The sequence below is a fragment of the Phoenix dactylifera genome, unplaced genomic scaffold (genome assembly GCF_009389715.1).
Source record: "Phoenix dactylifera cultivar Barhee BC4 unplaced genomic scaffold, palm_55x_up_171113_PBpolish2nd_filt_p 002159F, whole genome shotgun sequence".
Lineage (NCBI taxonomy): Eukaryota > Viridiplantae > Streptophyta > Magnoliopsida > Arecales > Arecaceae > Phoenix > Phoenix dactylifera.
Window position 1 is genome coordinate 8,489 of NW_024069424.1, and position 12,320 is coordinate 20,808.

At 38.1% G+C, this 12,320-nt stretch overlaps 1 protein-coding gene across 2 annotated transcripts; it reads left to right on the top strand.

Annotated features, from left to right (window-relative positions):
* Nucleotides 1–402: 402 nt before the first annotated feature.
* Nucleotides 403–12,195, top strand: LOC103723468 (ubiquitin-like-specific protease ESD4). Of its 2 annotated transcripts, XM_008814380.4 has the most exons (9): nt 403–1,419; nt 4,590–4,666; nt 4,786–4,879; nt 5,039–5,137; nt 7,945–8,037; nt 8,143–8,262; nt 9,455–9,558; nt 11,314–11,386; nt 11,658–12,195. In XM_008814380.4, exons 1-9 carry the CDS (start codon nt 529–531, stop codon nt 11,718–11,720), a joined length of 1,614 nt encoding a protein of 537 aa, XP_008812602.2. In that variant the 5' UTR covers nt 403–528; the 3' UTR covers nt 11,721–12,195. The 2 variants fall into 2 exon arrangements, with proteins under 2 accessions (XP_008812602.2, XP_026655903.2); XM_026800102.2 differs by lacking the exon at nt 7,945–8,037.
* Nucleotides 12,196–12,320: the final 125 nt, after the last annotated feature.

The following is a 12,320-nucleotide window of genomic DNA, read 5'->3' on the forward strand; positions in this document are numbered from 1 at the left end:
GCACGTCCCTTTCCCTGCTTTTCTTGCTGTAGGAGAAAAAAAATCCATATGACCTTTAATAAATGGCCTACAAGGGAGAAAGAATCACAGAAGAGTTCATGTGCAAAAAAATATACAAATATTTAGTAGTAATACGGGATCTCTTGGGGGGGTTATGTGCAAAAAATGCTCTCCTCCAAAGAAGGGACTCGGGTTGTAACCTTTGCGCGAAGAAGGATTCATGTTCCTTCGCAAGCCGTTACCGTTGGATCACCGATCGCACAGAGCTCAAACCTAATATTGGATAATCCAACGATGGATTCGCCCGAAAGAAGGATACAACTCGAGTCCCCGAAGAAAACCTCCCCGTCCCTTTCAAGTAAATAAATATAAGTAAATAAATAAAGTAAAACCCTCTCTTCCGTTCACATTCGCCCACCCGAAAAAATTCTAGGGCTCGTTACGTCCCCCCTCTCTCTCTAGGGTTTCTGCCCATGGAACACTAGCTCGTCGATGGAACCAGGCCCTCCGATCTGAATTCGGACCACCATGGGCGCCCTGACGGACACCCGCAAGCGCCGCTTCGTTGACCACCACCGCCTCCCCTTCTCCCCCCACCCCCTCTCCGATTCCTCCTTATCTTCCCCTCCCCCGCTTTCCAAGAAACCCAAGCTTTCGTCCCCGCCGCCTGCCCCCCAGCGCGTCCCTGAAGCACCGCCGCCGCCGCCTGACGCCGCCCGTCCCCCCACCCTCCGCCGCTTCCCCCCCGTCGCCCCCCTCAGCCGCCCCGTCCACGGCCCCCAGCGGATCCTCAGGGCCTTCGGCCTCGGCGCGGCCGGGTCGGTTCAACCCCGCTCGCTGGATCTCGTTCTAGGGAGAGAACCGGATATCGAGATGGGGGGTCTCGTGTCGCGGTACCTCCAGGCGAAGAAAGCTGCGTCTTTGTCTTCTTCAAGGCAGCGGCGGGAGAAGGGGGAGGTGTCGTTTGGTCATGGTAGGGTTCAGGGATTGGAGGACGATGGAAGTCATGAAGGGTTGGGATTGGAGCAGTACAAGAAGTTGGTGAGTAGCGTGAAGGAGGGGCATCCGGTGGTATCGGATTCACGGTTGGCGGAGGAGTTGGTCAAGTTAGGGTCCCGGCAGTCACCACCGGCGGTGTCGGATCTGACAGCCGTGGTGCAGAGGGCTGAGGAGCTATCTGATTCGCCTGCCATGAACCGGAAGGTGGAGGATGCGAGTGTTGTGGAGCTGGAGTCCACGCCGGCGAGGGAGGAGAAGGTGTGGGTCAAGAAGAGCCCACTGTACAAGGAGCTGTATGAGGATTCTGTAAGGAAGCATGATTCGAAATTGAGTAGCTTGGAATTTGAAGTGAAGTTGGCCGAGAAGAAGATATCTTCCTTCCGCTTGGCTCATGAGGCGCTGAAAAAGAAACCCAAGGAGGTACTTCACTTTCCTTCTGTCTTCTCGATTTTTCTTTTCTTTTCTTTCATCTCAGAATTTAAATTTTATGAATGTTGAATAAGTGCATCGAGCAAAAGAGGAAGAATGTGTTTGGATTTTGGAAGAAACTAGAGGATACTACTAGGTAAACAAAAGAAGAGATCTTTGTAATCAAGGCATAATGTTAATGGAATTGAAATTACTTCTCGCATGATTGGCATCATAATGCCAGAAAATGCAGTATAAGTCGAGAACTGTGAGGAAAAGATGCAGAAGTTTAAAGAAACAAATTATTAGGAGATACTGGTTACTGTGATTTTGTAATTCAAGAAAATTGTAATGGTGAATACATATGCAACAACGGCCTTGCTTATCTCTGACAATATCCAACCCCCTCCGCACACTAGTTTCAAATAAATATTCTTGTGAGTAGAGCCTTTTCTTGACACAAGACTGAGCACCACAAAACTATTCTTTTCCATTGTCACCTGCTTTAGTGGTGCAATTAAGCTTCATATGACATCGTTATCTTTACCTTGGCCCTCCCGTTTTGTCATCTCAGCTTTAGGGATAGATATTTAAGTGAAATGGCAGGCTAATAGAGATAGATATTTGACCTTTGGAGTGGGGAAGACCTTCATAAATGCCACCTTAATATTCTTATGAAAATTCTGATCAAAAGGAGAGAAGGCGAGAAAGAAAAAAATGGCTATAATTGGTTATGTAAAGGAGTACAAGGACCGAGACACTTGGAACTTGGAAGTGGCTGGGTTGGAAGGAGATGAAAAGAAAAGGAAATAACTTAGATTGTCTACATGAATGAGAAAACACTAAGAAGAGTAATATGAGAGGTAGATGGAACAAATCTAACCTTTAGTTTCATATCCCCATTTCCTGTCCCTGCTTCTCTCTCTCACTCTGATGAAGTGGTTGATTCTACTTATATCTTGAGTTCAGGCTAAATGTACAACTTAAATAAGTATTGACTAGAAATCTGATAGATTTATTCTACAATATTATTATCGACAAAGTAAAATCCAAATTGTAATGCATAATTTTAATTCATATGATACAAAGATGATCAGATGGATGGAATTGCATTAGATAGGTTAAGATCCAATTTGATACTCTGTTTGGATCTGCAAAAAGAGAAAAGAAAAAGAAAGGGTTGGAGAGAAATAGGCAAGAAAGAAGATGCCTGATATTTAATAGCCTATTGATATGTTTTGGAAGTTGAGAAAGCTTGGAGAAAAACCTTGTTATCTGCTATAAGATGGAATATTATTTGCCACTTTGCATATTATTTGCAGGAAGACCTTAAAGGATTTCCAACATCAACTTGCTAATGACTTATAATAACCTTAAAAATGGTGTGGAAATGGAAATACCATCAAATTAACATTCTGAACATTCCACTGTAATGAGCTTAAGTGACTCCAGCTCTCTTTATGCATAGACTTGTTCTATATTGGACCCATGTTTTTAATGATTAACTTGTATCAGTTGCTATTGATCTGTAGATTCCTCCACAAGTTTGATGGCATGGATTTTACAACTATATTTTGATATTTCATTTGATTTAATTTCTTAGGTCCCTCCTTAATTTTGCATGCTTTATATGCTTTTATGCCATGTTAGTCTTGGCATCAACTTTATCACCGACAATTGTAATGAATGTTGTATCTTTATCTTCTTTTGCCTATGCTTACTTAAATTAGAAGATAGATACAAATTCATGTTTTTTTTGTACAGATGATCAAAAATTTTGGATCGTCTTGAATTGTGAGATTGTGCAAATGCACTCTAGGAACACTGCCTATGAATAAAACTGTTTAACAAAAGATGGGCATTCTTCTAGACTTGAATATTTGCACTGTGAGTTAACATGTCCCGTTATTGTATCCATATTCTGATCCTCTGAGAAGGTGAAAATTAGATCACACAGAAGAATGAAGAATGGGACCTTACTTATTGCCTTTGAAGGAATGCATACTCATGAAAATTTTGTAATGCCTGCACCATGTGGAAAGGAAGGCATGAGTTTTGGGCTTTTTTTTCCAAAATGACGTTGCCCTCTGTGGGCCCACAACTGTCAAATTAAGATATAACCTTTATGAAAACTTTAAATGATGGCAATACTGAACAAGAGCAAATTATTCCTGATATATTTGCTTGAGGATATTTTTCTAAATGACTATGTAATGATTACATACCAAAGTTTGACAAAGTAATCAAGTTAATAATTACATACTGAAGTTTGACAAAGTAATCAATTCTGAAGTTTAAACATACTTGGCTCCTTTTCACTTTTCTCTTGATTTTTAAAGATCATTTTATAGAAAGAAAGATACATGAAGTTAGGCCTTGCCGCATTGATACATGGGAACTTTGCCAATAAAGACAGCTATCTATCAATTACCAATAACCAAATGATTTTTGTTACTTGTTTGCCATTACTGGCAAATTACTTTTGTTTGTTGCTCAACATAATTGATACATAACTGAGCTAGACTGATCATTATGCATCTGTGAGCAATCTAGTCTATATTTCTTGAGCGTTGCTCTAGAACAATGGTTTTTAAGAGAAAAATCATTTATTAGCTTTCAAAAAGTTTTCAACAAATCAAAGTTTTATGTGGATTCTAAATCACAAGATTTTTTAAATTGCTATGAATAATTCATTGGATATGATGATTAAAATTAATATTGCTAAATCATTTGCAGATATAGGTCCAGTTAATTTGCTAGTTGATAAAATTTATATAGGTATTGGTGCTAAGCAAAGGGTCATTTTGATTAATATATGCCAATCTGTTTAGCTTTTCTTATGTTACTAGACACCATAAGTCTGTAACAGATTGCTTTGTAACATGATTATATCGTGTTTCTCATAAGGGTCTATGATAGATAAGATTAGTTACACAGCCAACAACTGATAACTCAGCTGGTTGGAACCTATATCTCCAAGTGAGATGTCTCAGGTTCAAACATGAGTCCTGGTGAATAACCTACATATTTTCAGAGAGAGAGAGAGAGAGAGATTATTTATATAATATAGTCATTCAAATCAAATGATGAGATCTGAGTCATGTAAGATTTATAACTAAAATAAGCACGGCTTCTTTGTCCTTGATTTGTTATATATACTTAACAATTGAAAATTGTTACAGGACTTGGATGAACCTTTTGTCCCTCTTACAGATGAAGAAGAGGAGGACGTATACCTTGCTCTGCATGGTAGAAACAGGTATTGTTGGCTGTTGTATGTTAATTTATTCATATGATATGATTTTTATTTCTATGCTCTACGCAGATTATTTTAGTAGCTAGTAGGAAGAGTTTTAAACTAAGACTATTGCTTTGCAGTCGTGAAGTCCTTGTCATCCATGAACCTTCTAACATTGAAATAACAAGAGAGATCCTGCAGTGCTTGAGTTGTGGTGCTTGGCTAAATGATGAGGTGATTGTCCTTATGTTATTATGTCAAATGTCTTATTTTGTTAAATGATGAGGTGAACTTCTAATGCCATATACACAATATTAGAATGATAGCCAGCTGTAGTCTTTTAGCTAGTAGCTACAATTTTTCCCTAATGCACATGCTTTTCTTTGCTTGTAGGTCATAAATCTGTACCTTGAACTATTGAAGGAGAGAGAAAGAAGGGAACCAAAGAAGTTTTTGAAATGTCATTTCTTTAACACATTTTTCTTTAAGAAGGTTGGCTAATGTGCTCACTTAGTCAATTACGTTTCTAAACTGAAGATTTAAAACTCATTTTAAGACTTATTCATTTAATGTTCGGCTTGAGTCAAGAGTATTGAACTGTGAGTAATGGTAAATTCACATTTACTTAGTTCATGTTATGTGTTGCATTCTTTTTATGCACAAACTGTCCTTCTCTGTTGTTGTTTTTATGTGCTGTTTTTATTACTTTCTTTTTAAGTCATTTGATTTCCATAAAATTTGAAAATAAACTTTATTTATCTCCTTTCATTTGTTTCTTATATTTAAATAGTTATTCTACCATTATTTTTTACCTATGTGCATTGCTATATGCTCACTCAATGGTGTTTGGTGTTAACCAGGAATTATGCATCAAAGTAGGTTGTCTACATGCCCAAGGTCCGGCGTACCGGTCCGGTCCGGCGTACCGGTCGCCGGCCGGACCGGTACGGTACCGGCCGGGCTCCGCGAGCCAGACTTTTTTTTTTTTTTAATGTTGTCTCTGTTGGATCTTAAATTAAATGAAAATTGATGTTTTTTTATTACTTTTTTCATGATTTTTGATATTTTCATATTTAAATTTAGGGTTGAAATTTGAAACATATATGATGCATGATTGCATGTTATGTTTTCCTCCCGTTCGAAATGATAAAATCATACACATAAAATATCTTCGAATTAAGATACAATCATTTACATACATTTAAAGTACTCTAGGATATTTAAAATCGGGACGAGTGCCGATGGCTCTCGTAGATATCTGGATCATAAGTATAATCAGGAGGAGGCAAATCAACCCAATCAGAAGGAACACGCGCCAGGTTATAAGAACTGTCGGATCTCTCGCTCACGCTCTGGCTCTGAGAGGTGTCCTCTGATTGTGTAGGGGGCCATCCAAATATGGCGGAAGCAAAATCCAATGCACCATATCCGTATTCGTCAGGCTGAGGCTGTGGATAATAGAATCCGTATCCGTATTCGTGCTGTTAATCCCAGATTAACAGAAAATCCCAGCTTAATATCGTTAAATTGGTACGGAAAGAAGTGGCCGGTCGGCCACTTTCTTGGTTTTTAATGGGAAGGAGTGGCCGAGGCCACTCCTTTTCCCATTAAAAAAAGGGAGAAAGCTGTGGCCTGTCGGCCACAGCAATTTTTTATTTTTTTTTTTCTTTGAAAGAAGTGGCCGGTTGGCCACTTCCTTCTTAAAACCACGCGCCGCGGTGGTTTTGGGAACCACAGCGCCTCGCTGTGGTTCCCCAAAAAAAAAAAAAAAAAATGAAAGAAGTGGCCCACGGGCCACTTCTCCCTTAAAACCACGCGCCGCGCGTGGTTTTTGACCACGCGCCGCGCGTGGTTTTTGAAACCACAGCGCGAAGCTGTGGTTTCGTAAAAAAAAAAAAAAAACCACCCGTACCGGCCGGTACGGGGTCCGTACCGGCCGGTACACAGATGAAAACCGGATATACCGGTTTTCATCGCTCTCCGGTACCGGTCAAGCACCGGACCGGTTTGTACCGGCCCGTACCGGCCGGTACGGACCGGTACGGCTTTCCTTGTACATGCCAGTGAACCTTGTCTATGCATAGGGTTCTAGCACTAATCATGGACTAAATTTCCTGTCAAGAGCTTCTTGTAAAGAAAATATGAATTGGATTATGCTTCTGTGTATGCTGTTTATTAAGGCTTGTTGGTTTTGGTTAGGGTTTTGGTTGATCCATTTTTTTCCTTTTATTCTTCCATGATTCTTTCGAAGTTTGATCGAAGTCAAGATTATATAATTGGAAGTGCTTAAATGATTAATGCATAAACAACATGGTGCTCTGCCTTGTGGCAAATGCTGATGCAAAAATGTAATCTAGCTATTCTGAGAGTTGGAGATTATATCTAAGGGAGGTATTGGTAATTGGATTCATATTGAGAAAATTGGTTGGGATGGAACTCAAGGATTATGTGAGTTTTTTTTAGTTAAATGCAGTGGTTGGTTAACTAGGGGATTAGCAGTTGGTAGCTTTGTCATAGACATTGCCTATAACTATTAGACTCTTTTTGTCGACTTTGAAGTGAAAAACAAAATATATTGCTGACCAACCACAATTACATTACAGAGCCTATAATGAAATATGAAGCCGTTTACTAGAAGAAAGGTATTTTGGTGTTACGAGTTAAAGATCTGTTAAAAAATTTGATCATCTTTGACCTTGTATGGAGCATTCATGGAGGGCCCTTGCAAATAGGATATAGATTTGGACAAAATAAAATGTAGTGATACAGAGATCAAAGTAAATTACAAATAGAAGTGCAATATACAATGAATTTCGTGTCTGAACATGTAGCCTTGAAGCTTTCCTTGGAACCTGGATGCAAATACTAGAAAGAAGAGAATGATTGTTTTAGATTAATTACAAGGAAATTACAGGTACCATGGAGATAGGTGGCAAGTTAGCTAACATCTTACATTGCTACTAATTGCATACCACTGGAGGTCATGGTACTTGAAGATTTCAGAATCTTGCAAAGGCTAAGCCCCCCGATTGTTTTGTTGAATTTATGCAAGACTTAGCTGTAAATGCAATTGAATATATGATTTTTTTCATCAGTTATGTGTACTTGTTTGCTTGCTTGCAATTTAATTCAATTATTAGGTTTAACATCTTCATTTTTTATCATTTTTCCATAACTGGTGTACCTTGTTTTGATGCACCCTATCTTTGTTTTGTTTAATGAATATTCACATCTTAGATAATAATAGTAATGTCGAATCCAGGTTTTTGATTTTCTTTATTTTTTGGCTTACTGTTTAGCTTATTAGTGGGAGAAATGGTTATGAATTCAAGGCTGTAAAAAGGTGGACGACACAAAGGAAGATAGGGTACGGCCTTATTGAGTGTGACAAAGTAAAGTTGTTATGGCCTTTATTGTTCTTCTTCTGAGCACTTATCAAATTTATCCTTATTATTGCGTCTGTTTTCTCATGTCTGGTTTCACAATTTCTTGTGCAGATTTTTGTTCCAATACACAAAGAGATACACTGGTGTTTAGCAATTATCAATGTAAAGGATAAGAAGTTTCAGTATCTTGATTCACTTGGTGGAATGGACATGACGGTGTTGAGAGTATTGGTAAGCTAAGAAATAAGAATATACATTCTTCAAGCAAACAAAGTTATGAAGCATGCATTTGAATCCTATGCAGTTTGTTCTCCAAGTTGTTACGAGTGAAAAAACACAGTATTTGGAATATGAAAGAAAGAAATGCCATCACCATCCAGAAACACTTGGATGAAATATTTAAAGATGAAGTCTTATGGTACCAAGCAGAATTCTCATCTATTGTTCTTCTGTTCTTTTGATCCCTTTCTGATATTCCTTTTCTGTTGTCCTTTTTTTCCTTTTTTTTTAGAATTTAGTTTAGCAAAATAGTTGTTCTAGTGCTTTTAAGAAGCATTAACTATTAATTATTTTAAAAAAATTACCCAAAACTCCTTTGGCCCTCATAACATCAATCTATGTTTTCACAGTTCTGTTTTTCTTTTTTTAACTCAATTTTCAGTCTTGTACGTGGTTTTCCTTTTTCTTAAATGCTTAACAATATCCTTAAACAGTTTGCTGCAAGTTTTCTTCTAGTTGTGCCACTTTTGAACTTCCTTAACTCATGCTGGGATTATGCTTCATATTTCAGCATCACCTCATCTATCATTATGGCACTGGTTTATTCTTGTCATGCTCTTATTATTGCGAGATTATGAACCAAATGACGTTGATGGTTGTATTTTGTTTCTCATAGAATGTCCCCTTAAAACTCACCAGCATTCTTTTTTTCTATAAGACATGTACGCTCATTTTATCCATTGCATATTTTTATATTAGATGTTTCAAGAACCAGTGCATTCAATATGTTTGATGGAGTTTATTTTAAAATTCCATGTCATTCTCTGAGAATCTAACTACTAAAGCTCTCTTTGGTTACTTAAGCTCTCATTGGTGTCAAATGGTACCAAGTCAATTCAAAACTTGGCCATTCTCTCCCATATCTAAATTATTATTTCCATGACTTCTATGGGTCTGATTAAGATACTAAGATACTAGTAGTGCTGGTAACAAACTTGCTGTTACTTAATATTGCACATTATTGATGGCATCAATATGGAGAATTGTGATATGGGGCCTGTCTCTACTTGATATTTTTGAGTATCATTAGGTTGCTTGTAATTCTGTTCTGTTCTACTTAAAATTATTCACTCTTTTAAAAACATTTCAAATAATGTTGAATGTTAGATTATGATGGATTAGCACTTGATGTTTTAAATTTCAGGCGAGATATTTCATGGATGAAGTTAAGGACAAGAGTGGCAAAGAGTTGAGCACACAGTCTTGGAAGCAAGAAGCAGTTGATAACCTTCCTCTCCAGAAGAATGGGTATGTCATCTTGATTACTTAAATGGATCAGGCTATGCGTGACTTATTTTACATGTTAATCTAGCTCATCTTGTGAGTGTAACCTCTGCTTGAGTTGACCATGTACCTTCAGTCTAGGTACTCTTATGACATTGAAAAGACTTTTCCTTCTATTATATAGATATTCTGCTTGTAATTTGATACATTACTTCAATCAATAAAGTCTCCTGATGTCCTTGATTGGTGCAAGAAGGCTGATTGGATATTATCATCAAAGTCTTTTTATACAATACCATGTGGAAAAAAGTAAAAAAAAAAAAAAAGATTCTTGGTCAATACTTTTTTTTTTCATCTTCTCTTTGTCATTTTGCATTGGATATCTGGACCATGATGCAAAACTTACTAAAACCTTTTTGTTTGTGTAATTACAAATTCATAAAATGCTGAAAATTATAAACTACTAAGAGTTGAAAGAAATTGGTTTGGAAGATTGATTCTCATGGGGTATCAAAATCAAAATTTAAAAGCTGTCTGTATTATTCAAAGTGAATTTGTCTTTATAGAGTTGTCTGTCACAGACATACCTACTAAATAACAAAATTTAACTTTAACTGTTCGGCATTGAGTACAAAATCCATTTGACTGTGTAATACCCAAGTGAAATTGGATAATGGAGAAAATGGAGCAAAACCAAAACCATGACTTGCTGCAAGCTTAGGGTCTTAGACTCTCAAAATGTGTCAGGCATCTTTCTTCCTACTGTACACATTGAACACATAGACAGACAGTGAAATTGGTTCCGCCTTCTCCACCGCCTCCTCCGCGCGGCGGCTCGCCGGCCTCCACCTTTCTCTCTCCCTCCCTCTCCCGCTCTCTCTCTCTCTTCCTCTGCCCTTCTCCTTATCCCTCTTCGTCGCTGGTTCTCGATTTTGTGGACGGAACTGTCCCGATCTGCCGCCGGTACAGCTTGGGATGCTCCGAACCGGACGGTTCAGGACGGTTCCGCCGATTTTTGATCTAATAATGTTGCACTTAATTAGAAGACCCTAATGTAGTATTTGGTCTTTTATTGCTTGTGTTCTTTTTGATGTTTTATCCCGTATGCTTATGTACTTTTCGATGATTGTCCTTCCTAATGCTGCACACCCATCAATTTTTCGTTAGGTGCCCCTCCACCTTCAAGAGGGATTCTCGGTAACTGGGTGAAAATACCCTAGTTAGTGGAGTTCATTGCACAAGCATAGGAAAGCATGGAACAAATTTTTAGGGAAGACCTTACATGAAATTTTTATCTTCTGAGGATTTTTACCACGTGCTTTAAAAATATGGTCATGATGAAATATTTCGTGGCACACAATACGGGTCTGGGAAGCTTGTTGTGGTAAGGGTCTAGGAGACGGGGATAGATTATGGAACAGAGATCATCTTGAATGGCATGGAAATATTGAAATCAAACATTTACATCATAGTTAGTAATAAATTTTAAAGAACTATAACCATTGGGCACGGCACCTATTTGTTTTCTATTATGTCTCAAAATCTTAAAATTCAAGCATACTAGGTTGTTCCTTCAAATGCACAGAATTCATATCCCTTCATTTGGTTACATGTTTAACTTGCTCATTTTGTTGTTTCTAAATTAGTTCTGTTAGCTGCTATTTTTTCCCCTTTTTTTTCTTGGCATTACTACTAGGTAGGGACAGCTATTTTGCTGCTTCTGCGTCTATTGATTTGTTCCTTTAAAACATTTGACCAGATAATTTTTGATTTTATCAGGTGGGACTGCGGGATGTTCATGCTAAAGTATGCAGACTTTTACAGTAGAGGTTTGGACCTCTGTTTTGGACAGGTGAATGGCTTTTGCGTTTTGGTGAATCATTGTTGTGCTGTATAAAAATAGCGTCTTTTAAATTTAGTGATACTCTACCAAAAGAAATGTTGTTGAGGGTTCTGTTGCTCTCTTAGTAGAACTCTTTTGCCTCATCAGGTTGATATAGGCTTTGCCTGATTAATGCATAGATAGTGTTTGCTATTTCTCCCATTACATGGTATTGGGATCGCTCTTTAGAAATGCTTAGCTAAAAGGTAGCACACTTGCTAAACCTGCTTTTCTTTTTCAGGAACACATGGCATATTTCAGGAAGAGGACAGCCAAGGAGATTCTGAGGCTGAGAGCTGAATGAATCAAAGCACACGTATGGGAATTTTTTAAACCCTCAACAGGTTGTCACAAACTGGAATTACAGTTTCATACTGATAAGCTACGTGAATGTGGTTCTTGGATATGCCTCTGGCCATCATTTGGTTCCAGAAGCAGCACTTGATTGAGGCATTAAGTGGAGCCTATGAACATTAGTTCCATCTGCATGCTCCAGTCAGAGTATACACAAGCATTTGTAAACCAATTAGTGGAAACCTTGATCGGTGAGAAACGGCAAGATATGTTTTTGTTTTAGAGTGCTCTCTTGGTTGAGTGCTATCATGCCCCTTTTTCATGTCTTTACCCCTTGAGAGCAGGGCCAATTATTTGCATGTTTGTAGTTCTACTTTTTGCCTTTATTTTTCCTATGTAGGGCATCAACTGTCATATAACTCAGATTTGTATGGATCATTGGTTTTTGATAGAGGATGAATCAGCAGGTCGTTTTCAATCTTGAAGCAGCCATTTGTTTTCTGCTGTGTAATTTAGCAGATTCATCAGGGCAATCAACTTATTTCTAGAACCGTATTGTCTTAATCGAATGCTGGGACTGCAACCAGCAGATGATATTTTTATGATTTGA

Bases quoted from the DNA above. Each gene is read 5' to 3' on its own strand.
- LOC103723468 (XM_008814380.4), top strand. From the start codon at position 529: ATGGGCGCCCTGACGGACACCCGCAAGCGCCGCTTCGTTGACCACCAC. The intron at 5,138-7,944 runs GTTGGCTAATGT...CTTACTGTTTAG, and splicing joins ACACATTTTTCTTTAAGAAG to CTTATTAGTGGGAGAAATGG. The intron at 11,387-11,657 runs GTGAATGGCTTT...TTTCTTTTTCAG, and splicing joins TGGACCTCTGTTTTGGACAG to GAACACATGGCATATTTCAG.